The 26,435-nt window shown below is 42.0% G+C and overlaps 1 protein-coding gene across 1 annotated transcript in view; it reads left to right on the top strand.

Moving 5' to 3' along the window:
* The first annotated feature begins 5,443 nt into the window (after positions 1-5,443).
* LOC116507731 (calpain-14-like) overlaps positions 5,444-26,435 on the top strand; it is a 49,259-nt gene continuing 28,267 nt past the window's right edge. The window contains exons 1-10 of the mRNA XM_032216058.1: positions 5,444-5,638; positions 7,727-7,796; positions 9,835-9,956; positions 10,660-10,796; positions 11,166-11,340; positions 12,591-12,656; positions 14,605-14,690; positions 16,327-16,401; positions 17,981-18,144; positions 25,871-26,034. Coding sequence (XP_032071949.1) covers positions 5,444-5,638; positions 7,727-7,796; positions 9,835-9,956; positions 10,660-10,796; positions 11,166-11,340; positions 12,591-12,656; positions 14,605-14,690; positions 16,327-16,401; positions 17,981-18,144; positions 25,871-26,034 — 1,254 coding nt within the window. The remainder of the gene's footprint in view (positions 5,639-7,726; positions 7,797-9,834; positions 9,957-10,659; positions 10,797-11,165; positions 11,341-12,590; positions 12,657-14,604; positions 14,691-16,326; positions 16,402-17,980; positions 18,145-25,870; positions 26,035-26,435) is intronic.

Raw genomic sequence — 26,435 nt, 5'->3', positions numbered from 1 at the left:
ACTTATAGGCTCAGTGTGAACTGAGCAAACTTCAGCACTTGAGTGCAGGACAAGAAACAATGGAAGGAAACTAATCAAGGAGAGAAGCAAGATAGAATTAAGGATATATTTTCTTATAGTTAGAACAATTAATCAGTGGAACACCTTGCCTTCAGAGGTTGTGGGTGCTCCAATACTGAAGATTTTAAAGAAGAGATTGGACGCCACTTGTCTGAAATGGCATAGGGTTTCCTGCTTGCGCAGGAGGTTGGATTAGAAGACCTCCAAAGTCCCTTCCAATTCTGCTATTCGGAATTAGAAGTTTCTGTTTGCTTCCAACACTGTTGGAACATTTTAAGATGAAAAATGAGAAAGAAATCCATACAACTTTTCTTACTGCACATGTTTTGTTACTATACCTAGAGAAAAAGAGAATTGTATCATGCCACACCACCAGCAACTTAGAATATTGGATACACAGGTGACTTAACTAATATGTGTTACTGTCAGTGTTGTGACCTATTTGAGTCTTTGGCCAATAGCTCAATTGTGGCACTTTGCACAGATTCATCTGCATGCTGGTTACACCCTTTCCAGGAACAGGAGTACTTGCTCATTGTCATCATGTCCTGGACACTTCCTGGCTAGATTAGATACTGCAACAGAGTTACATGAGCTGCACTTGAAGACCATCTAAACCTTACTATTAGTCCACAATGCAGCAGTACACATATTTCTGGGCGCTCCATAGTCTGCCTCCTATTATACTGTTGCTGTACGAGCTGTAATAGCTTTCGCTTTCTTTCCAAGTGCAATTCAAAATGCTGATTATTACCTTTAAAGCCCTGAATGGCCAGGTTCTATGAGGGAATGGGCTCTGCTTTTGGATATTTGCCATGCCACAAGATCAGATAGGATAGTCAAGCCTCAGGTCTCCTTCCCTGTTGCTTGCTCTGTGGAATACCTTTCCTCTTGCAATCTGGCAATCTGGCAATCTGGCAGGCACTTTTCTCATGGTCTGGAATGCCCTTGAAGAGCTGCTATTCACCCTCCTAGCTTCACCCTCTCCAAACACTGGAAGGGTGAGGCTAGAGCCCAGTCAATCGAATGGGGATGATATTGGAGGGGAGGTTAGGATCAGGGACGTGCAGTCAGGGGAGGCAGGGCTTCACCACTGTCATCATGAAAAGAAAAAAAATGTAAAAGGAAAAAGGCTGAGGTAGTTGCTGCCAGAGTCACAGTGGATGACTCTGCTTAGTGCTTAACTATTTAAAAAACCCTATAAAAATTACAGGAGGTGGCGGGAGAAACCACGTGCCTCATTTAGTCTATCTTTATGATCACTCAAGCAGAGTTAGCAAGGATTAAAAGCCGAAAATTCCTTATGTAGATACGGCACGTGGTTCTCTCGCCTCCTCCTGTAGAGGGCACTTTTTTGAGGCTCTTTAAATAGTTTAAGCAGAGTCATCCATTGGAGACTCTGCAGCAGCTAACCCAGCCTGACCTCAGCAGCTCTTGCCTTTTTCCTTTTACATTTTTACATTTTCATCATGGCAGACAAGAGCAGAGTTGAAATGCTCTGTGAACAGCTGGAAAAGGTATGTGGGGAGGAGGGAGGAGGAAGAATTCAAAATTAAGGTAATTTGTAAGTAATTGTATTATTGTAAGTATTTGTGTGTGTGTGTGTGTTGTAGTGTGTGTGTGTGTTTTACTCGCCTCTGCTGGCGCGCGGGCTGGCACTTTTAAAAATATTTCGGCAACCCAAAACTGTTAAAGCGAGGAGGCTGACCATTCAGCAGGCATGTTTATAATCATTTTCCGTTTCCTGTCTAAGGGGAACTACTTTGAGTGTGGAGTGTCTTCATTACTATAATCTGCCCCTTTCTCCTTCTGATGCTGTTTTGTAGGAGAGGGGAGAAAGATGGGTTCTCCCTTGGTGTGGTAGAGCCCTTCCAAAAGCCCGGGGCTGTGTCCGACATAGGGCGGTATTGTAAACGTGTGGGTTGTTGTTGTGAGGGAATTGACACGCAGGAGCCATGTGCAAGACAGATCTTTATTATAACACAGGTGACAAGCGATTCAAACGTTCCCTGCAACTGTCAGGGTATTATACTAGCACTCAGACCAACTGTCAAAACGACCAACCAATCAGGTCGCAGCTGGTATTTGCATATTGAATATGCAACACTCCTTTCCCCCAGATCAGTTGAAGGGGGGGGTGGACCAACATTATAACAACAACTTTGAAAATTACATTGCATATTTCCCCATGTTAAGTGAATTATTTTTATTAATACGATTCAAACAGCAGTTCCCCATTTTTTTTTTTCATTCCAAACAGCAGTTCCTTGAATGTACTATTAGCAATTCTGTTTCTCTTCCTCCTCCCTCCAGTAATTTTCACATTACGTTTCTCACATTTCACATTTCTTCCTTTCCCTCGTACTTTATTCACATTTTATTTATTTAAAATTCCCCCCCCCCCCTTAACTGCGCATGCCCAAACAAAACAACTTTGATTCTCTCGGTCCAGGCTTGAAAATCGGCCCTGGAGGCGGCTCGCTGCTCGCAGATGGCTTGGACAGCAGAGGCACCGCCTTGTACGGAGGTGGGGACTGGCAGGCAGCACGGAGGTCTAGGAGGAGCGTTGAGAGAGGCTCCTCGGCTTCCCGTTGGGAAGCAGGCTCGCGGGGAGGCAGGGAGGGGCGGCTTCTCCTCAAGGCAGAGAACGGAGCTAGCAGGCAGGACAGGAGGATTTCAGGCCCCTGGAGGCAGCTAAGACAGGGGAACGATGGAAGGCCGAGGAGGCGTCGGGAGGCCGAGAAGGCAGGCTTCTCCTTTCCCTTCGTTGAGGCGCGGAGCTGAGGCCAGGAGGGCGAGGAAGCAAGGCAGGAGACGGATGGCAGGGACACGCTTCAGTCCTCCTCCTTCTTCCTCTCTCTCTCTCCTGGTCAGGCAGGCATCACGGGGAGGAATTCGTGCCCTGGAGGCAGCGAAGTGGAGACAGGGGCTTTGAGATGCTTGCAGCCTTCGTAGGACGGCCTCGGCAGAGGCAGCTGGAAACAGCTAGGTGCCTGGAAGGCAGGCAGGACAGGAAGGCAGGCCCTGGAGGCCTGTAGGCGCCGAAGGCATGCAACGAGCGGCTTCGGCAGGAGTTGAGGCACGGCGGCAAGGCTCGCAGTGGGCGCAGGCAGCACGGCCCGGAGAACGGAGGCAGCGACAGGGCTTCTGGCTGTCCTGTGGCTCCTTACTAGTTGGCTGATGTTGTTAGGCTCTGCGGGAATCGCATATCAATCCCACCTTCGTCGCCAGTATTGTAAACGTGTGGGTTGTTGTTGTGAGGGAATTGACACGCAGGAGCCATGTGCAAGACAGATCTTTATTATAACACAGGTGACAGCGATTCAAACGTTCCCTGCAACTGTCAGGGTATTTATACTAGCACTCAGACCAACTGTCAAACGACCAACCAATCAGGTCGCAGCTGGTATTTGCATATTGAATATGCAACAGGCGGCTTTTGCCCGCTTGCCTCACCAGCCATAAACCTCACCGCATGGCATTGGTTAGGATGCTTACTTTGAGGAACTGGGAGATTTGGTAATATTTTTTATTTATTTTACATGATGTTTTTATTCTTGTTTTGTGATCCTGCCCAGGATCATAACATATAAAGGAGAATATTTGCAGCTCAGGTTTGAAATGAGGGGTCCTTGCTGCTATCTGAGCTTGGTTATTTTCTTGCAGATGTTTCATTGCCCAAATTAGGTATCATCATCAACTGGTCCGAACCGTAGGAACCCACCTCTTGGCTGACTGCATGCTTGCACATCGTGCCAAGCATGCAGTCAGCCAAGAACAGAATTGGCAAATGGTCAAGCAGAGAAATCTAACATCCTGGCATGCAATCTCACTCCTCCTTGTTCTTTGCACAAAGTATGGACAATCATCAATTGCTGACGTGAAAATCTAGTGAATTACTGGATGAATTGAAATTGTACGTGTCCTTCCATAGTCAGAAAGCAACAATTTTTCTCTTATTCTGCCAAGCTTAGGGAGGATATTATGCAATGATCATATCTACCTAATTCTTGATATATTTTTGTCACCTTTAAATCAATCTTAATACATTGACTGCCTGGACTTGTCCCTGAGGTTTTCTTGGCAAGACTTTCAGAAACCTTCTTCGTTGAAACAGAGAGAATGACTGGCCAAAAGTCACCCAGCTGGCTTCATCCCTAAGGCGGTGGTAGAACTCACCATCTTCTGGTTTCTAGCCTTGTGCCTTAACCACTTCACAAAACGGCTCTCAATTATATCTATACCTAAGCACAGTCTTGAGAGACTGGCCATTTTATCTAGCAATTTTCTAAGTGCTCTAAGTGCTCATTTAGTGAGGATATGGCTGTCAAACTCAGAATCACTCCCCCCCCCCCCGTTACAAACACTCCAGATGAAATCTTCACATACAAAGAAGTTTAATCTTGGAAGGAAGAGCTCACTGGGGATTTTCAAAGTAAGAATTAGGATATCTAATAAGGAGGATAAAGTGGAATTTTTGATTGACCATGTGAGACTACATTTTATGATTCTGAAGAATGTTCTGAAGACTTTTCTTAAAACAATCAAGTGACTCTTAAGCACACTATTATCTGTGCAAAATATTCTGAGAATACACTTTCTAGAGATGGGGGATGTTTGGTTTTTAAACTGTTAAGATTAGTATGGTCAGGAATCTAGCTGCAAAATACAAAGCTGTTAAAACTAATTTTCTTTTCTGTTTTAAATAAGAATAAACTATATTTTTGTTTAATAGACTTGTAATTTCTGTGGCTTATTATATGCTCAACTTGTTTCCTTCCTTTTACTCATTAAAAGTTGATTCTGAAATCTACATGACCTACATGAACATATGCCAGCTTAGATAATTTTTACTGGTTTCAGAATAATTCTGGTGTGGTTTCAAAGAAGAGTTAATAATAATATGCACCATTTTTCAAAGCATGACATGATCTACACCAGTCAGGCATTCTTTAGAAATCCAGATTAAAATGACTGTTTCTGCAGTTTTTCATGTGCTTTGTATGCTATCTCTTTTCTCTCTGGAATTGTACTTTCCCTCCAGAAACTTAGGGTGGGGTACGTGATTTGTCGCTTGCTTTTTAAAATGTGACATTGAAAAATTAACCCAGTTTGTTCCTTAATATGACACATCCCACAATGTTTTAATAGCCTGGGAAGTGCCATAGAGCAAGTGAATGAGTGAACTTGCTTGCTTGTTTACTTATTTACTTGTTCACTTTTTATGGTATCTTTCCAAGCAGGTCAGATTTGGATTGAAGAACATCTAGCTTTGGAAAAGGGAGTTAGAACCACTACGCAGATTCAGAACAACACTGTGTGACATAGTTATGCCTTTTCGGCAGCTATTTTGCATGCACCAACAGAAGAGCAAGCGACAGCAATGGCGACCCTTGAAGACAAAAGCTTTGCAGAGCCCAATAATCTTAGCCAACAGAACTATCACAGTTTGCTGGCAGAGTGCTTGAAGAAAGGGTGTTTGTTTGAAGACCTGTCCTTCCCAGCAGATGTGAGATCCATAGGCACAGGACCATTGCTCCAGAAACTGCCCCAAAAGATACAGTGGAAGAGGCCACATGTAAGTGATGCAATTTGTATTATGGGAACATTTTATTAAAAGAAAGAAAAGAAAATGGTTTTCTGAAATCTTAGTATGGAGGACTTGTTTTACAAAGATCGTCTTTGCTTAATGACCGGTCATTTAGTGACCATTTAAAGTTATGAAGGATTCTGAAAAAGACAATTATGACCTGGATTTGAAGTTCCAATACCCAGCCATGGTCACATGATTGTATTTTGGGAGCTCAGCAAGCAACCTGCATTTAAGGCTGTATGCAACATCTCATGTCTTGTGACTGTGAGTCACAATTTAAATTGTGGAAACCAATGTTTATTTTCAGTTTCCAGTAAAAACCACCCATTGTGAACAATAGGCTTGCTTAACAACCATGCCATTCACTTAATGATTGCCATAAAAAAAGTTGTAAAATTGTGTTGGTCATGTGATGACCTGCTTAAAGACTGGCACAATATACTTACTCTGCTCAATTATGATGATAAGTTGAAGACTACCTGTGGAGGTATAACACATGCTTTGCAATTCAAGGCCACATAATTTAGCTTTAAAAAAGACCAGATAATGAGAAAGTTATTAACTGCATACTTCAGAGAACCACAGTCAGGGTAGATCTGTACTTTCTACTCAACCCCTTGCTTGTACCAGAGGCTCAGTTTCTGAATGCAGGAATGGAGGTTACATTGTGCCTGTTATTCCCGGCCCATTGCAAATATATCCTACTCTTGTGTTTTCTAGCGTCAATTCAAAAGTGCTATTTTTTAATGTGAAACTTCTTAAGTCCTTAAGAGAGGATGAACTCTGGCACTTTATTCTGTTCTTAAGCCTGCTCTAACTGAACTTCTCTTTTCCAGTGGCTGACTGTTGCAGACTAGCGGTGCCTTTGCCCTCATTTTTCTTTTAATTTTTTTGCTGTTGATTCATTAATGGATTGTTAACTAAACAAACTATCCTTATCTCTAGAAGTTCAGATTCCATTTAGCCATTACAACCTCCAGTGGCTATTCTTTTTTTTTTTAAGTTTCTGCTTAGGCTAGGTTAAAGTAGCTTGCCTTTGCTTGTTTGCCCTTTGTGCACAATGCAGCTTCCAGTCCCTTTATTATTGCTTTTCTTTCAATATTGTGAAGTTGCAATTAGTGATGTTTGATAATATTATCTTTGATAATGGTTCTCTCGTTGGTAGTTTGATTAAGACATTATTTTTCTTTGTTTTTCTGATGTTAATCCCTCCTTATCTGGTTGTAGGTGGTGGTGAGGATATTTTTTGCTCTTTGTATTTCCTTCTTAGCTTTTTTATCATCTCTTTTGAATGATGTATACATGTGGCTTATGTCTACAATATATATCCATTGATGGTTGATTTGTCTGAATGTCAAGCTTCCATGAAATGCCTGATATTTTTGGTTTTATTTAACTTTGGATTTTGGCTTGATATTTCCTTGTTGGTAGATGTATTATTCTTGGGCATATAAATGCGGTTTTGAGTGATTATCATTTTTTCTTACAAGAATAATACTAGTTTCAGTAGTTCCAGGGAAACTAAGAATGCAATTATCTGATTGTGAAAGCTCGAGGGATAAACACTGTATCAACAAAAGATGTATTATGTTAAAATATATCCACTTTATCTTTGAAAGAATGAACAGGCTGAACATTTATGTTTATATGACAAACACGTTCTGTTAACATTGATTCCTAAGAATAGTTTGACTCATCACATTTCTAGGCCTTCTTTTGATTCTCATTTAAATATTCATCACTACCAAATGCTACTGTATTTATGTTTTGACTTATTCAATTCAGAAATGAAAACAGTCACTTGGTCAGAACTATTCTGATTTCTTAGGACTGGTCTTAAATCAGATATTATAATGCTGGCAGGAAACACTTATTTAATTTTAGGCTGATCCTTGGTTATATGCTAGATTACAAACTCCCTATGTTACACTTCTTTCTTGAGTTTCAACATGTTTCATACTATAGCAAAACAAAAACGCTTATAATATTATAAATGTATTTATACAATAAGGCATTGTATAAACATAGTCTTGTATGGGTTTAAAGTGGCTTATATATACCTATATATTGCAGGAGCTGCATAAGAATCCAATCTTTTATTCTACCAACAAAAAAAGGCTTGCACTATGTCAAGGACCGATAGGTAAGAAATATTTCAAGAGAGAATGCCTTTTGTGTGAATATTTAGAATGTGTCAAGTTTAGCTTAGTCTACCAGATCTATTTCAAGAATAGTAGCTCTGGGAAAAGCCCATTCTAACTTGGAATGGTCTGGCAGAAACAGTGATGTGCGGTGAGCTTATGGCTGGTGAGGCAAAAAGAAAAAAAGCGGCTTGACAGTGGGCAAAAAGAGGTTTAAAGGAGGAGAAGCTACTGGGAGAGGAAGGGCTGATGTGGGGAGAAGGACCAGTAGACGATGCGGCACTGCACAGGCTCCAGGATGAGCTCAAACCGCTCCTCTACCCACTGGAAGGGCCACTTCTCTGCCACACACTGCACCATGATGTCCAGCAGGGACTCCAGGCTCTACGTCTTGCCAAAGGGCAGCACTCCGAATGCGGCATAAGCCGCGGCCAGGGCAGAGGGGAAAGTGGCGGCAGTGGAGGAAGCAGCAGTGGTGGCCGATGAAGTTCCCGTGACGCAAAGTGCCCGAGTGGCAGCATCGGTGGTGGCGTGAATGTTGGCCTCAGTGGGGGTGGGACACTTTGCATCACGGAGCTGCCAAGTGCCTTTGCTGCACACCCGGGTATGGTGCTGGCCTGCAGTCAGCCCAGCACCATACCTGGGTCTGCAGCAAAGGCACTTGGCGGCTCCCATGATGCAAAGTGCCCTGCCGCCACCAAGGCCACTGCCTGCCCGCTGCCCCGGCCTGCAGCCAGCCCAGCAGTTAAGTCTGTGGGCTTTACTTCTCAGTAGCCTCATATTCACTTACCATGTTTGTGGCCATAAACTCCCAAGTGGCTTCCATATGCAGATTGCTTTAATTTCCCATGTTGGGGATGATAATAACAATAATGTCTTAATGCACACTTAATCATTCTTAAGGGAGAGTTTTTGAAATAAGAGACCTCTAAGTCTTCTGACTATAGATGGTTCTGCTCTTGGCGGCTCCCGTGATGCAAAGTGGACAGTTGAACTTGCTCAGAGCATGAACTTTTCCAACACAGGCGCATTTTACAAGCAAGGCTCCTGCTGCTAGATTGCGCAGTTGCTCAACTGCAAGGCATGATTCACTGCTCCCAGATCAGGAGGCGGGAGAATCACGTGCCTCCTTTGCATACAAAATTTTTCGCTTTTTAATCCTTGCTTAACTCTTAAAAGGCGAAAAATTCCTTATGCAAAGGAGGCCCATAGTTCTCTAGCCTCCTCCTACAGTTAACACTAAGCAGACTCAAAGTCACTGTGACTTGGAGTCTGGAAGCAACTACCTTGAATTAAAGAATTATTATTCTTTAAAATTCTTTCCTTTTCCTCATGACTGATGAGGCCACGCCTCCCCTGCCTCTAGTGACTGCACGTCCCTGGGCAGAAAATAGGCTGCTCCAAATTGAGCTATGTAGCCTATATTTGGAATTATTAGAATTCTGCCTCTACTTATTTAGTATATGTGCAGTATAAGCTTAAATGGCTATACATTTTTTAGATGAAATTTTCAGAAAAGTTAGCCTATGAAAAATAATTAAATTTCATGGAAGGTTCTGACTTGAAATAAGGCAGATTAAAACCAATTGCTCCAATTTAAGTAAAGGACATTTTGCTGCCCATTTGGGATTTCTCCAGCAATAAAAAATATAAAAATAAAAATATAAAGTCAACCACACAACCATAAATATATGCAAATGGAACAAACATGCAATTTTAAAAGAATTTTTTGTAAGTTAATTGTGTGAGCTGTCCAGATATGAAATGGGCAGTTATACAAATTGAATAACCAAATAAAATTTCACTAGAAATATAAAAGTTCTGCTTTCTAACCTAAGCTTCAGTTACAAATTTACTACTGAAGATGAAATGCATTCTACAGAATATGGCACCAAGCTACATTTGGCCTCTATTAGTCAGTTCCTGGTTAATTATACAAGTAATAAATACCTGAATGTATACTGCCTTCTATTTAGTGCCTGAAATAAGGTGAACAAACAGTTTTTAGGTCACCGTCTGTTTTCCTTAATTTTGGTACAGAGAACTGCTGGTTTTTGGCTGCAGTGGAAGCATTAACATTTCATGAAGACATTTTATTTAATGTGGTACCACGAAACCAGAGCTTTGAGAGGAAGAAATATGCTGGAATATTTCATTTCAAGGTGAGCATAATTCTCGGTACAGCTATCTGATGAAACATCCTAACAGTAAAAATGTCAGATTTCTGTAAATGTAATCAATAATTCAGGCAGTTCTGTCAATATATGAATTAGCCTTCATCAACGTAGTTCTCTTTAGAGGTTTAGGATAGGAATTGCCATTGATATGGGCCTTTGCACAAGGGAATAATAAAATAGAGGGAAAATATGTGTCATGATGTCATTGCATGAATGACATGATTTATGTACCATGCTATATTAGTCATGTGAAATAGTAGGTGCAGATTACATAATACATATCTCATTTGCACAATGATGCATGTGAGATTATTGTGATAAGGATTATTATTGCAAGGAGGAAAATGACCACATTATCCCATGAAACAAATCAAAACATTATGTAGTCTGGATACTTAACTTTTTCAAGCAAGAAAAATCTTTTCATCTGAAGTGCTTTAATTTTATCAAATGCATGCTCCTCCTTATCACTTCAGATCCTGGAGATCCATCTGACTTTCATATAACCCGAACTCATCTCTTCAAACATTATTGTTTTGATCATTATCATATTACTGTTGCAAAAAGTTCACTTATACTTTCCTGCAGTTATGGTTTGATCATCAATGAGCAGGATTAGATAATGCCCTTTCTCCGTCTTTGAAATAGGAGCATGATCATTGTGTTTTCCCTTCCCTTTTTTTTTCAGTTCTGGCATTTTGGAGAATGGATTGATGTTGTAGTAGATGATCGACTACCAGTAAATGAAACTGGTCAGCTTGTTTTTCTTTCTTCTGCTAATAAGAACCTATTCTGGGGAGCTCTTCTGGAAAAAGCTTATGCCAAGTATGTGATTTCCTTAGCATTCTATTATGGATCTTATTCAGTCTATTTAAAATCTATTGTTATAATAGTCCAGAGGTTGGCAACTTGTGGCTCTGGAGCCACATATGGCTCTTTCATCCCTCTGCTGAGGCTCCCTGTCGTTGGTTGGCTCCACAATTGATAGGGCTTTCGGTTTGGATAGATAGAAGAAAAAGGATGCCATGCTAGGAGGAGACTCTATGGTGGGAGAACTGGACTTCCAATCAGCTCCAGAATTGAACGGGGGGCTTCCGGTTGCGACCTTTGTGGCTCCTTGAGGGTTTAAGGTTGATGAGCCCTGTTATAGTCTAACATTCATTTTAAAAATACCTGGCAAAATTCTCTTGGCAGGCTGTGTGGTTCTTATGAAGATCTACAGATTGGGCAAGTGTCGGAAGCGCTGGTAGATTTCACAGGGGGAGTTAATATGACAATAAAGTTGGCTGATGCATCACCTGATCTCTGGGACATCTTGATAAGAGCAACCTACAGCAGCTCGCTCATGGGGTGCCAGACTCATGCAGGGGTAAGAGCTTTCTTTCTTTTCTCTCACATTATTATTTTAAAAAAATTATCCTGTAGTTCCCTATATGTCATTTATTGAAGTAAGTGAGACATTTCCTCTATTAGTTGCCCAGCAAAGAACATTATGTGATAAAAGAGATTATTCTAATAAAGGAGATGAAAAACAAGATTTTGGTGCCTTCTTTTAAGAGCACAAATGTCCCCTAAAAAATAGTATTAAAAAGAATAAGGTGAATATGAATCACTTTATAAGAACTTTGGGGGGGGGGGGAAGCCTAAAACACTTGCATTAATGAAAGACATAAATTATTTGTCATTTAAGAGTATCTTTTCTATAGCCCCATCTGTCTTAGAAACATTTTGGAAGGAGTTATATAAATTGTATTGTATTCTATATCAGTGATGGCTCACCTTTTTTCCTTGCATGCTGAAAGCGTGCAGGCTCGACAGCATGCCCACGGACGCCCACACCCATAATGCAATTTGTGTGCGACACCCCCTGCATGCCATGCCCCCTTGTGCATGCACCCGCAACACCCTCCCATGCTCTCCTTCCACATATGCACGTGTGACACCCCCTGTGCCCCATTTTGGGTCTAGCAGGCCTCACTGAAGCCTCCTGGGACAAAAAATGGAACGTGGGGGGCACCACACCCCTGCTCCCATGCATGTATGCAGGCCCCCCCATCCCGTGCATGCATTTGTGTCTCCTGCATGTGCACATGACCCCTCCACCCTCTGTGCATGTCCATGCATCTCCCGCATGAGCAGCAAAGACCCAAAAATCAGCTGCCTGGCAGGAGGCGCACATGCATGCGTGTGGAGTTGGGCTGGGCTACAGTGTGCATGCCCACAGAGAGGGCTCCACGTGCCACCAGTGGCACAGTTACCATAGGTTTGCCATCACAGTTCTATACAAATACGTAATTTATTTAAAATCAGATTTTGATGATTTCATATGTGGAGATAAAAAGATATTGCTTCTATTCTCCTTTTCTGCACTATGCTGCAGCTCAGCAATTTTTTTCTAATTTTTCTAAGATGAACATTTTTTATCCAGCAGCTGAATCATCCCCATCATTTCACAATAGTTTGCAGAAAGTTTAGTGGGGAGTTTAGCTCAAACTGCTTACAAATATTCAGAATGGATCAAGTACCTGTTGTTTTCTCTTAAAACTGTATTGGTTCCACTAGGCAGGAAGAAAATAGTTCACAGCATGGTGAAATATGTTGATTTTGTTTTTCCTACAGCCAACAAGAGTCCTAGCAAATGGCTTAGTGGCTGGTCACGCCTATGCTGTGACTGGCATTCGAAAGGTAAGCGCACGCTTGCTTTGATAATTCCAAACATGGTTTCCTTAATGGGTTTATATTCTTAACTTCTGTCTTAACATGACAAGGAAGAAATTTAGAAATAAGCTGTGTATTTAGCATTTTTAAGCAGTGAATGAAGCCAACAGTTCATCATTTTGAGATAAAGCATATCTTTATTGACTCACACCTGACTATTTGATTTTCTGGCTTTCATTTTGTATTTCTGGTTATCTGTTGTTGTTTAGCTTGCTATATCTACAACCTTTTGGTGACTGAAGGCCAGATTTAATATTTTTTGTATGCCAAAGGGCACTGTAGTAGGGGCACTAATGCAAGTGGGAAGGCAATGTTGAGACGGGTGGTATGAAAACTTTTCATACCATCCAGGTAGTATGAAAACTTAAGACTTTTCTTAAGCTTCAAGAAAGAGTTTAGTGAAGTTTTTTTAAAAACAATAGTATGATGCCAGTTTAAGAACTTATATTTGATGATCTTGGTGTACATCTTCTACCTCAAAATGAAGAACAATTCTGAAGCTGATGTTCAGTAGCAAAAGACAAAAAAGATTCTTAGGGAATATTCTTTAAGGAATATGTTTGGGCCTGCACTTGGAGCAGGGAAAGGACTAGAGCTAAGCAGAAAACACTAGGCAAAAATCTGCATTTTTCTTTATTTATAAGCTGAATCCCCCTTCCTCTTACCTTAGCTAGACTTAGAATCACTAACTTCAATTTTAACTGACTGAAAATTCACAGTAATGAGGAAGGGGCTGGGGAAGCACAAAAACCTTTGTAGGGCTGTCACATAGAGACCAAAGCTATGAATGATATTTTGCAAAACCTGTGAAGGCACAGAGGCAGCTGCGGTGCTGCTTTACCATATTCCCTTTAATGGCATGAATAAAAGATAGAAGAGTAATAGCTAGCCTCTTGTGTACATCAAAAGCAGTAACTATTCATGAGCTCTGCTGACAGTAGCTAAGCTAAGCTGAGGAAATTTGATCTTGCTAAAATGAGGACAGTGGGAAATGGAGGGGGTCTAGTGTTTTCTTTAAAAATCATATGGCCAAAATACTGAGCACATGCACTATATCAGAAGTAGTATTCACCCAGTTCTGACAGGTTCTGGAGAACTGGTAGTGGAAATTTTGAGTAGTTCGGAGAACTGGCAAATAGGCTGGCCCCGCCCCTTTGCCTCCCAGCTGATCTTCTAAACATGAGAACAGAGCTGGAAAGCAGGTTAGTGTGGTGGGAGGGAATGGGGATTTTGCAGTAACCTTCCCCTGCCATGCCCACAAAGCCACACACGCAAAGCCACACCACACCCACAAAGCCATGGCCACAGAACTGGTAGTAAACATGTTTTGAATCCCACCACTGCACTATATCTAGTTTCCACTTTGCATACTGAATGCAAGCCACCCAACCACATTTTAACCTAGCATGGTATGTGAAATCAGCCAGGTGGTTAGTATGCTGAATAATAGATACTACAAATATATCTCACTGTGGTAAAGAAGACTAGAATTAGATTATTTCTGTGTACAGTCTATAGTTCCAATGTTGAATATTGATGGGCAACTTCAGATTCCTCATAGCTCTCTCTATGGTTCTTTATCTTTGTATTTTAGACAGGGCACCCCTTCTAATATAGATTATCCTCTTTAAAGTCAGAACCATAGCCTTTTTCCCAGTTCTCTAGTACGTCACCTGTACATTTGGCTTCTTTTGGTAAATGGCAAACTATTTATTAATGGATCAAAATCTGGCAGAAGACAAAATTGGACTTATGGAACCTGAACGCCCTTGCAAATATTTAGGCAACAAGTTACTCAGTATTTACTAAACCCATACTGATATCATGTATTTTACTTAGAAAGTTATAGTTACCCAAAGCAATGAAAAGTTGAAGAATAATTCTTACTGTACCAATCTCTTATTGTTTCCCAAAGGTGACATGCAAACATGGACCTGAAAATTTAGTAAGGCTAAGAAATCCCTGGGGAAAAGTTGAGTGGAAAGGGGATTGGAGTGACAGGTGAGTCCTTACAGCAAAATGAAGTGACACTTCAGATGGATGCAACCTCAATGCCACCCGCAGGCAGAGATTAACACAGACAAGGTCATCAGTTAGAACACAACACTGAGCTGTTTTGAAAGATCAGACAGCACTAGTGGAACTGAACTTGGGTGAACCTTAAACACATTACACCAAAAACCAGAAAATAAAACATGGTGGTGCAGCTGTATGAAAAAGAAACTTTATAACTTTCCTTGGTTTCACCCAAGACAGATTAAAATCTCAGGACTCCTATTTATTTAGGAGGAACTTCAATAGCCCAAATTAATTGGAGACTTTTAAATATGTCTTGATCAAAAGTGAGAATACCAGCAACTTCTATAAGCAGTTATGATGGGGGCTGAGAAAAATCCATAGGAAGTGAATCTTTTTCGGATAAAGTTTTGATAAAGTTTTCCTTGATAGCACTGATTTTTAGTTGTGATAGTAGTATTTATTTGTTGATTTAAAGATATAGAATAATAATAGCAAAGCAATAAATTTATCTGTAGTTTAACAGAATGTTAATGCACTAACTATGTAAAAATGATCCTGTATATTAACAATAATATATTGAGGAATCCATAGAAAGTAAATTTACATAGTAAATCAGCTGACTTCTCTTTAAAACATTATTTAAGGCTTCTTCTTTATATGCAAAAACATTTTGAGGATTAACTAGGATAAAAGAAGAGGGAAAACATTGAATTTAATAAGTTATATATTTTTTCATGTTTAAATTTAAATTGCATTTTTACATTTAAATTTAAATTGTACTGTTTAACATCCACTCATTCAGCAACTGTATGACGTACTGAATGAGTCATCATAGTTGTGGATTTCCTTGAGGATAAATGATTGAGATTCAGGTGGTCAGTGATTGGCTCACAATTATGACATCAGAGTGTCCCAGGGTCACATAAGTGGTCGGTTGCTAATATTTTTACTATTGGTTCAGGTGCTCTCCCGCACAACACTTCTGTGCATGTGCAGAAATGTCTGAGTGGGTAGGCGGAGCCTCCCACCGCCACTACTACTGGTTCGCCCGATCCAGGCTGCACCGGGAGCAACCCAGCTCTTGGTCACATGATCACTATTTGTGACTTTTAGTGCTGACTTCTAACAAGCAAAGTCAATAGGGAAGTTGGCGGGAGATCGCAAATGGCAATCACATGTATTTGCCTAAGAAGAGCAACTGGGGCTGACAAAATTGCTGTTGTAAATTGGCATGGTTGCCTGACCTCATGCCTTATAACCACATTATTTAGTAATAGAGTAGCTGGTCCCAAGTACCATAGACAAATGGGGGTTCCCAGTAACAAATCAATCAAATTTCAGGTATTATCTGAAAATTCAATATCCTCTGAATTTTGTAATGCAATTTTCCACCTAAACATTATATATCAGGCAAATAAACATGCCCCGTTAATTTAGGGCTGGAGAAATGAGAATAGGTAAATTTTGGGTGGCCAGAAAAAGCTGTAATTCAGCAGAAGCTCTTTCTGAACTGAATGTGTTGCCTGAGAGTTCAGACCTTCACTGAACCTGTAATTCTTAATGCATCAAAACTGAGTGAGCTCTGTTTTACGATCATCTTTTTTTCATTTTACTTTAGCTCTGGAAAATGGGAGCTGCTCAGCCCCAAAGAGAAGATTTTGCTACGAAGAAATTCCGATGATGGAGAATTCTGGTACTTTCATGAAATAATAAATGGCTATGTCTTTCAATCTATTCTTTTCCCAGATGCTTTTGCTCAGTACCGGTATTATTTTGAACAATCTTCTTCATTTAAGTTTGTGCCTCTGAATAGAAGTGGTGGGGCTGAAACAGGGAAAGATGAAAAAGGGAAAATGTTGCCCCATCCCTCATGGGGTGAATATCACAAACTTTCTCCACTGATGTGCTTCATTTGAATCACCTTCCAGTTGAACTGCTTCATCTAACCTTTTCACAGCCACAATAGGTTTACTCAATCCAGGATACCCTAAGTTCTAGCAATCAGAAATCAGGGGTGGTATTCAGCTGGTTTGCACCGGTTCAGGAAAACCGGTAGGGGAAATTTGGTGTAATTCGCTGAACTGGTAATGACCTCTGGTTGGCCCTGTCCCCGTGCCCAGTTGCCTAGTTGTCACTCGCTCGCCGTGCTCTCGCCTCACCTGCCCGCTCACCCTGCCTGCCTTGCCTGCCTCCTCGCCACCTGCTTGCCCTGCCCACCTGCTTGCTCACCCCACCTACCTGCCCACTCACTGCCTGCTCGCCACATGCCCCCCCACCCACTGCATCTGTCTCCAAGAGCATGTTTCTCTATTTTTATTTTAGGGAAATACAATATTATGCCTTTTAATATTTCCTAAAATATTTAATTCTTCTGGGAGAGTATGGCTTCCCACATGTGTTCGCAAAATAAAGCATTAAGATAGCAATAGAACTTATTCTTATATACCACTTCAGAAAGCTTTATTGCAGCTATCTTGAAACTTCCAAAGAGTATTATGCAAAAGATGAAGCTAACTTGTTTTCCACTGCTCCAGAATGGAGGCTTAAAATTAATGGTAAGAAACTGCAGAGATACAGATTCCTCATTAAATATTAGACGAACTTCCCAACTACAAGAGTTGGTGTAGTCTCAGAAAGTGGTGGACTAGTTACAGTTATTGCTGCATTTCCTATATGGAGTTTGGATGAGATAAGATGAGATTTGAATCTAAAATCTTTTATAAAATCAGACACATCTTATTCCAACCTATACCAATGAAATTTTTGCAAGTAGTTTATGTTTGGTTTAAAAAGGGCCATTTATGAAAGCACAAAGCTTGTCACACGTTTCCACATACATTCATTCTTGTCACCACATATGTAATCACATGCATACATTTCACACAAGCATTTAATATGCACAATGGTTTTATGCATATGCACAAATGTTCACACATGCTCCATAACTATAGTGTCAGAAAGCTATTTGTTCCATGGTTTCATGCTATAAGATTTTACCACTAGGTGGCAATATCAACATAGATTTTAATGTTATGCTTTTTAACAAATAACATTCCCCAGGTAAATTTTGTGGCTCTTGCCTTTTCACTCTTGCACTCATATTCATGCTTCAGCACTAATGATATGTCAGGCATTTTACTCAAATCTGCATTACCTATCCGCTTGGTCAATGCTAATTAGACAAGGTGACAGGTGATTAAAAAAAGAGTAAGTTCCTGATTTACCTATCTGGTCATAAAACAAGGTGGGGCCTTTTATTTCTTTAATCATAGGATGTCACTGGAAGACTTGAAAATTCATTTTGTGGATCTGAGTGTCTGTAAATTGACTCCTGATCTCATGAGTCCGGAAGATGGGAAGAAGTGGATGTGCTCCATGCAGTTTGGCAAATGGATCAAAGGAAGCACAGCAGGTGGCAAATGGAAGAACTTCAGCGGTGAGACTTTCTGGGGAGATGAGGTTTGAAAAATAATCCCTTGATTTAAGGAGCTGTGCCTCTGTTCCCTTATAATAATGTCATCTGAGCAACTTGAAGACAATTATATAATATTGAATGACAGGATATCAAAATGCTCAGTTAATTCTAGCTGAAGAATACTTCTTAAGCTATTTCTGTTGAATAATGATGTACTTCAGAATGCACATCAGCTTAACATAAGACTGCTCCCCAAAAAGTGATTTCCCCCCCTTTGCAGAGTTGGTGGGCAGTTTTCCCACAAGCAGGAACTGATAAGAATATGAACTGCCTTCAACAGACAAATTGCAGGTAGTCCATGCTTAACAATGGTAATACGGACCCGAATGCCCATTGCTAAGGGATGTGATCATAAAGTATGATGTTATGTGACTGCATTTGCTTAGCAACAACAATCCTGTTGTGAATATTAAGTGAGGAGTGCAGGACCTCACTAAACAAGTGACTAGGACTCTTGACTTCCTGCCCACCTCCTTATTTACTTTGCTTGTGGGAAACAGGCAGAGAAGTTCACATGTGGCGAGCACATGATCTCAGGGACACTGCAACAATGGCAACTTTGAGGATGAGATGTCAGTCATCTTCATTCAGTGCCTTCAATTGTAGCTTCAAATGAATGGTTACTAAATGAGGACTATATCATTTGTTTAGAGCAGTGGTTCAGTCCATCGCCCTCTTGGTGCTACAAACTGATCCTCGGTGCCCCCCACCCGGTGGTGGAATTCAAATTTTTTACTACCAGTTCTGTGGGCATGGCTTGGTGGGCGTGGCTGGGAAGGTCATGTGACTGGGTGGTTTGCATGACGGAAGGAAGATAGTAACAGTAAAATTCAAAACTGTAACAATTAATTGCACATTTATTCAAATCTAATTTAAAAACCTTTTTAGTTAATGTTAATTCAACAAAATTGTTGAGCATGATCCAGTGATACCAGGTTTTCAAAGTCTGATAGTCATTTTTCAAGAACCTTAGTAACTAGTAACTTAGTAAACTCAGTAAAATTTAGTAACTACTTGACTGTTCAGTAATTCTGTGTAATACAGTACATGCCTGATCATTCACACACACACTGCTGCTTTCTGTTTTTTCCCCAAAATAACAGGGTGGGGTGAGGGTAGAGAAGGAAGAAGACTTTGTTCTGTGGTACCTGCCATTCAGAAATGCTCATTACACTGCTCCATGTGATCAGACTTTCCGTATTCCTCAATATATTGGTGCCCAGCAGCTGGTCAAAATCCTAGTAGTACTTATGGAGCTGTAGATGATACTATGGCAAAATACAAGCCTTGCAGCTCATGCATACTCACACAACTTAAGAGTGATGCCATTATCCAGGTTTATCTGTGACAAAGGTCTCACTGTGCATAATATCAAGATAGGAAGGGCACTTTATTAAAACAAACTGCAGTGTTTTGACTCCATTTGGTTATAAAACATCTTGTTTGGCATACTGGGAACATTTGGACAGCATTTTCTTCTAATATGGGACGTTGTTCTATCAGAATTTTGTTTTGCTTTGTTTTTTCCTGTATGTGACAATATCCAACTTTGGATAGTAACTAGACCATTTTTTAATTTACTTTTTTAAAAACAGTATATGTTGGAAATGCTTATCCCTTTTCCACAATCTCCCCTATGTTTCAGCCTTCAATGACATTACTTTGCAACTCAAAGTTTGAGAAATCACCCCAAGTGTCCTTCCTCCCGCTTCTCCTCGCTTTTTAAGGCCACCTCTATGAATGGAGCAAGGAGGCAGAGGGGGGCTAGCCTCTCTTCCCCCCCCCCCACATGTTTACTTGTGTTGCATTTCTAAAGTGGGAGGGGTAGAGACAGTTGAGAGTAGTGCATCCGTGTGGAGCAGGTGCAAGAGTGATTGGGGGGGTGGCTCCCTTGCACACGCTAGCTGCAGCGCAATCAATGTGGAGATGGCTTGTAGCGCAGTCCCAGAAAGGGAGTTAGAAGTAAAGCCATTTCTAAAAGCGCAAGAGAGGCAGGCAGGCGAGCACTCTTGTGCAGTGACATCGGACTCGCTGCGTAATGCAGCACCAATTCCCAATCCCTAAAATGCAGGCCGAAGGACAGCCCTGTTCAGTCCCACACCTCTTCTCCACGCACAGCACACCCAGAGTCAGATCAGAGGAGAAATGCAGGGAAAAGCTCTTCTCTTCTTTCTCTGCCCCCCTTTGCCCCCCCCCCCAGCCAGACATGCTTGTATGTCTCCTGAGCGAACGAGCAAGCGAGTGAGCGAAAAATCCTTCCAGTCTTTGGGATGTTAGACTGAATTTCACCCCTTCTGGAAGTGCTCAGATGACTGGCAGCCAACAGAGCCCCAGGCAGAATTGCACCCTGCGAGGGGGCCATCTCCAACACTCCTCTGCCATCTCCTTTGCCTCTTACCACCCCCTGCCACCCCCTTGCCTCTTAGCGCCCCCTAAGTCATCCCACTGCCCCCCAGGGGGCGGTACCACCCACTTTGGGAACCACTGGTTTAGAGGCTCTTAAAGGGGAAGGTCAAGGGATGCAGTGGCTCAGTGGCTAAGACTTTTTGAACTTGTTGCTCAGAAAGGTCAGCAGTTCAGTGGTTCAAATCTCTAGCATCACATAACGAAGTGGGCTCCCGTTACTTGTCCCAGGTTCTGCCAGGGGTGGGTTTCAACTGGTTTGCACCGGTCCCTGCGATCCGGTTGGTCGCCGAACCCGGAAGTAAGTAACTTCCGGGAATGGCAAAGCCCCCCCCCCGCGGCCCGCGCGCGCCCGCACACCTGTGCCACTCCTTACCCGGTTTTTACGAATTCTGCGCTTCCATGCATGCGCAGAACGCATACAGCGCCTGCGCGATCCTCCAGGAGCAGCTGGAGCATCGCGCAGACGCTAGTACGTGTGCATGCGTGCGCCGCGTGTGTGCACGAGGACGCCGCATGCGTGCGCGAGGACGCCGCCGGCCTCGTTCCCAACCGAACTGGTTGGAACGGGGCGAGAAACCCACCCATGGGTTCTGCCAACCTAGCAGTTCAAAAGAATGTAAAAATGGAGGTAGAAAAATAGGAACCACTTTGGTGGGAAGATAATGGTATTCTGGGGGCCTTCGGCATTTAGTCATGCCAGCCACATGACCACAGAGACATCTTCGGACAGCACTAGAGATGAACACCTTCCCCTAGAGCTGGGAACGACTAGCACATATATACGAGGGGAACCTTTACCTTTACCTAAAGGGGAAGGTGGCTTGAAAATGCCACAGGTTCTCTTTTACCGCAGTTACTCAACCATCCCAGTGTAGCCCCAAATCACTTTGCTCTGTTTTGAGTTCTGCAGATTGTTCTAAGTTTATATAGTTACCCTCCACAATAACCCAGACAAAGGAACTGAGTGAAGCTGACAAGAGTTTTCATTATTTCCTCCTCCACTTAAACACAAAGTGCCAGGCTTTTTATTGGGCTTTTGGTGTGGGATGGCAAAGCAGCTACTTTATGCTTTTTTTGTTCCAAAACCAGGACTCCAAATCCAACTCGCCTTATCTTGATGGGTATTGTTGTTGTTGTTATTATTCAGTTTGATGCCATTTGACTGCAAGCAGCTTTGGGCAAACCACAAAATACCATACAATATAAAAAACATAATAATAAAAAAATAATCTAACAGAGGCGCTAGCCATCGAAACCCCCCCCCCCAGTCTTGGAGAACAACCAGGTGTTTATGGTCCCCAGAATGTCAACAGGATTGGAGCCATCTGACCCTCAATGGGAACCTCATTGCAGAGAACAGCCACTCTGGCAGAGAAGGAGAGCTTCTTGGGTACTGATAGATGACATGGTTTAATTGAAAGACCCCCAAATTTGCCAGCACGGAAACTGCTTTGGTCGCGCTGATCGATGATCTCTGGCGAGCCAGGGATAGGGGTCATTCCTCTATCCTAGTGCTTCTTGACCTCTCAGCGGCCTTCGATATCATCGACCATGGTATCCTTCTGCGACGATTGCGGGAGGTGGGAGTGGAGGCACCATTCATCAGTGGTTCTCCTCCTACCTCTCGGACAGGTCACAGTCGGTGTTGGTTGGAGGGCAGAGATCAACCCCTAGGCCCCTCAATTATGGGGTGCCACAGGGTTCGGTCCTGTCCCCCCTCCTATTTAACATCTACATGAAGCCGCTGGGTGAGATCATACGCCGGCACGGGATTAAATATCACCAATATGCAGATGATACACAATTGTATCTGTCCGCCCCGTGCCAACTCAGTGAAGCAGTAGAAGTGATGTGCCAGTGCCTGGAGGCTGTCAGGGTCTGGATGGGAATGAACAAGCTTGCACTCAATCCCGACAAGACTGAGTGGCTATTGATGCTCCTCCCAAGGATGGGCCAGCTATTCCATCTCTTAGCCTGGGGGGTGAAATTATACACCCTCAGAGAGGGCTCACAATTTGGGAGTCCTCCTGGATCCTCAGCTGATACTAGAACATCACTGTCGGCTGTGACCAGGGGACCTTTGCCCAGGTTTGCCTGGTGCACCAATTGCGACCCTATCTGGACCGGGAGGCCCTTCGGATAGGCACTCACGCCCTCGTCACCTCAAGACTGGATTACTGTAACCCGCTCTACATGGGGCTGCCCCTGAAGAGTTTTCTAGGACTTCAGCAAGTCAGAATGCAGCTGCTCGAGCGTTTGTGGGTGCACCTAGGTACACCCACGTTACACCTATCCTCCACGAGCTGCACTGGCTTCCTATCGATCTCCAGACACACTTCAATGGTGCTAGTCGTTACTTTTAAAGCCCTACATGGTATCGGACCTGGCTACTGAGAGACCGCTTCCTGCCAGTTACCTCCCAGAGACCTATTAGATCGTACAGACTAGGCCTCCTCCGGATTCCATCTGCCAGTCAATGTCGGCTTGCGACCCCCCCGGGGGAGGGCCTTCTCTGTAGCTACTCTGGCCCTATGGAACGATCTCCCCATTGAGATCTGGACCCTTTCTACCCTTCCGGCCTTCCGCAAAGCGACCAAGACCTGGCTGTTCCGGCAGTCCTGGGGCGGTTGATTTATCCAGCCCCATCCTAAGTTATGAATGCTGTGGAATTTTTAATTGTTTATTTTTTTTTAGTTTTTATATCCCCTTTCCCTTTTATTTGTAAGCCACCCTGAGTCTTCCGAGAATGGGCAGCATACAAACTAATTAATAATTAATTAATTAATTAATTAATTAATTAATTAAATAAATAAAATAACCTAAATCTTAAATTAGCTGGGCAGATGCCACCTCGAATAGAATAGAATTAGAATAGAATAACAGAGTTGGAAGGGACCTTGGAGGTCTTCTAGTCCAACCCCCTGCTCAGGCAGGAACCCTATATACCATTTCAGACAAATGATTATCCAACATCTTCTTAAAAATTTCCAGTGTTGGGGCATTCACAACTTCTGGAGGCAAGTTGTTCCACTGATTAATTGTTCTGTCAGGAAATTTCTCTCAGTTCTAAGTTGCTTCTCTGCTTGTTTAGTTTCTACCCATTACTTCTTGTTCTGCCCTCAGGTGCTTTGGAGAATAGTTTGACTCCCTCTTCTTTGTGGCAACCCTTGAGATGTTGGAACACTAAATAACTAAGGTTTATGCTATATAGGGCTTTATACATCATAACCAGTACATTGAACCACACCCAATGCAGGTTTGCAGAGAAAGATGTCATATATGCCATGCCATTGAATTCTGGACCAGTTGAAATTTCTGAGTGGTATTCCGTAGCAGTCTCCTATAGACCACAATGTAATATTCAAGCTGTGAAGTATTTAGGGCATGAATGTCTGTCTGAATACCTTCCTATCTGAGGAAAGGGTGCAACTTGCACATCACAGATGCCACGTGTCCATCAAGCAGGAGCTGTGAATCCATGAACGCCCCAAGTTGAGCACTACTTTTGAATGGGGACATGCAATTCCCCCCAACGCTAAAAATACAATGCCTCCCTAAACTAAGTTTCCCCAATAACTGTATCTACCAGTCTTGCTGGAACTTAATCAAAACATCCACCACATTTAGATCCACTCAGCTTTGAGGAACTGGGCCAGGATTGTCTTACTTGATTGGACTGGGGCTGAATGATCTAATTGGGTACCATCAGCTTATGGATGATACTAAATCCCAAACTGGTGGATAAGCTCATGCAGCAATTTCACATACAGTACATGTTGAAATAAAGTTGGAGAAAATCAAACCTTTGTGGCACCCCGCAAAGGAGTAGTTGGAACAGGAGTATCTTTTCCATCTAACACCTACTAAAACCAGCCCTGAAGGAACAAGGAGAAGAACCATAATTTTTAGTTTTAGTTTTAGCTTTTATTTGTGTTGTACGCCGCCCACTCCCGAAGGACTCCGGGCGGCTCACAATAGACAAGGGAAGGGGAAGACTAGACAGAGACAACACTTTAAAAACAAAACCACAACATTCACAATTTCCGCGGGCTGGATAAAATGTCCCCTCCCTCATTCCCAATCCTTTGAGCCCGTCCAGAAAATCAAAATTATTATACACTCCTTTAAAAAAAAAGCTTTTGTAGGAATGGTAACAATTATTTAATTTCTTTTGTTTTATATCAGCTGTGTGCTTGACATGTTGCTGTAGGACCTATAGTAGATGGTGGAGGGCATTGAATGGGTAAAAAGGTTTTGCATCTCCTATTAGTAAGAGAAAGATTTCATAGTATTCACTATTTGCTGTGTGTTTCCAATTTTTGTAACGCTGAAGATGATCAAAGATAAAGTTTCAAAAAGGATGTAGAGCAATTGGAAAGTATAAATGAGCCATATGGAAATGGCCACCGTCTTCCTCAAAGTGTTTTGATCCTTCCAAGTATTTCAGCCTGCAGCTTTTTTTATTCATGATTTGGCTGTGTTCGTTAAGGCAAATGGGAGTTGCAGTCCAAAATATTTTGTGAACACCAGATGGGTAACATTCTCTATTATGAACCTCATAACTGCTAAGGAAGACATTTAGTTCTTTTAATGTATACAGTCTTCAAGGTGCTATTAGTCACCCATAAAGCCCTACATGGCAGTGGATCTGGATACTTGAGAGACCGCCTTCTGCCAATTACATCCCTGCGACCAATAAGATCACATAGATTAGGCCTCCTCCGCATTCCATCGGCCAGCCAATGTCGGCTGGCAACTACAAGGAGGAGGGCCTTCTCAGTAGTAGCCCCGACCCTTTGGAACGAGCTCCCCGTAGAGATTCGCACCCTCTCCACCGTCCAGGCCTTCCGCACAGCCCTTAAGAACTGGCTCGCCCGTCAGGCCGGGGGACAAGGATAGTTACCCCTCCCGAATGATGAATGTAGTTGTTTACTATTTTATTATATGTCTCTATCTTAACGTCTGTATTCCCCTTCCCCGATTTTATGTGAGCCGCCCTGAGTCCCCTCAGGGAAAAGGGCGGCCTACAAATACTAATAAAATCTAAAATCTAAATCTAAATCTTACCTTGGAAAATATTTTTCTTGCTGCTTATTTTAAACCAGACCAGCTAGATCAATAAAATAGTTTATGGTCTATGTGACATTTTTCTTAATGTTAACTCTATTCCATTTTTGTGGATTTTGTTGTGGTTAGCAGTCTCTTCACATAAATTTTACAACTAGGCACAGAATGACATTCTGGGGACTGAGGTCTGCATTTTTGCCCTTTCCTCCCTCAGGTTCTTTTTGGATGAATCCCCAATACTTGTTGAAAGTTTTGCCAGGCAACGGAAGCAAAAGATCTTTATACTTCTGCAACGTGTTGGTGTCTCGGATCCAAAAACATAGTGGCAACATCGGAATTGGGTCCCTCATTTTGCACATAGGATTATCACTTTATAAGGTAAGAGAATTAGGCTTAAATGGGAGTTAGAATTGCTCAAGATGAAGAGAAGGAAGCTCGTTGGCTTTGCCAAGCAAATACTATAAACACTAACTTCTTTTCCAATACGGGTCTGTGATCTTAACCAACAGAGATGTCCCAGTTCCCATAAAATAGGCACTGAATATTTAGTCATTTTTTTTCTTTGCTTGAATCTTTTACGCTTTTCTTTCTAGTTGTATTTAATTTTTTCTTGTTCTAGTTAGAACCTATAATAACAATACAAAACTATTTAGCCTTATAAAGATTGTTATTAAATAAGATAAAGAGATTATAAACTACAAGCAGAAAAAAGAAGGGTCAGGATTACAAGAATATCATGTAAATAAAATATAGATAAGATTCTACACCCAAGTTTTGCA

The sequence above is a fragment of the Thamnophis elegans genome, chromosome 4 (genome assembly GCF_009769535.1).
Source record: "Thamnophis elegans isolate rThaEle1 chromosome 4, rThaEle1.pri, whole genome shotgun sequence".
Classification (NCBI taxonomy): domain Eukaryota; kingdom Metazoa; phylum Chordata; class Lepidosauria; order Squamata; family Colubridae; genus Thamnophis; species Thamnophis elegans.
This window is presented reverse-complemented; position numbering and strand designations above follow the sequence as displayed.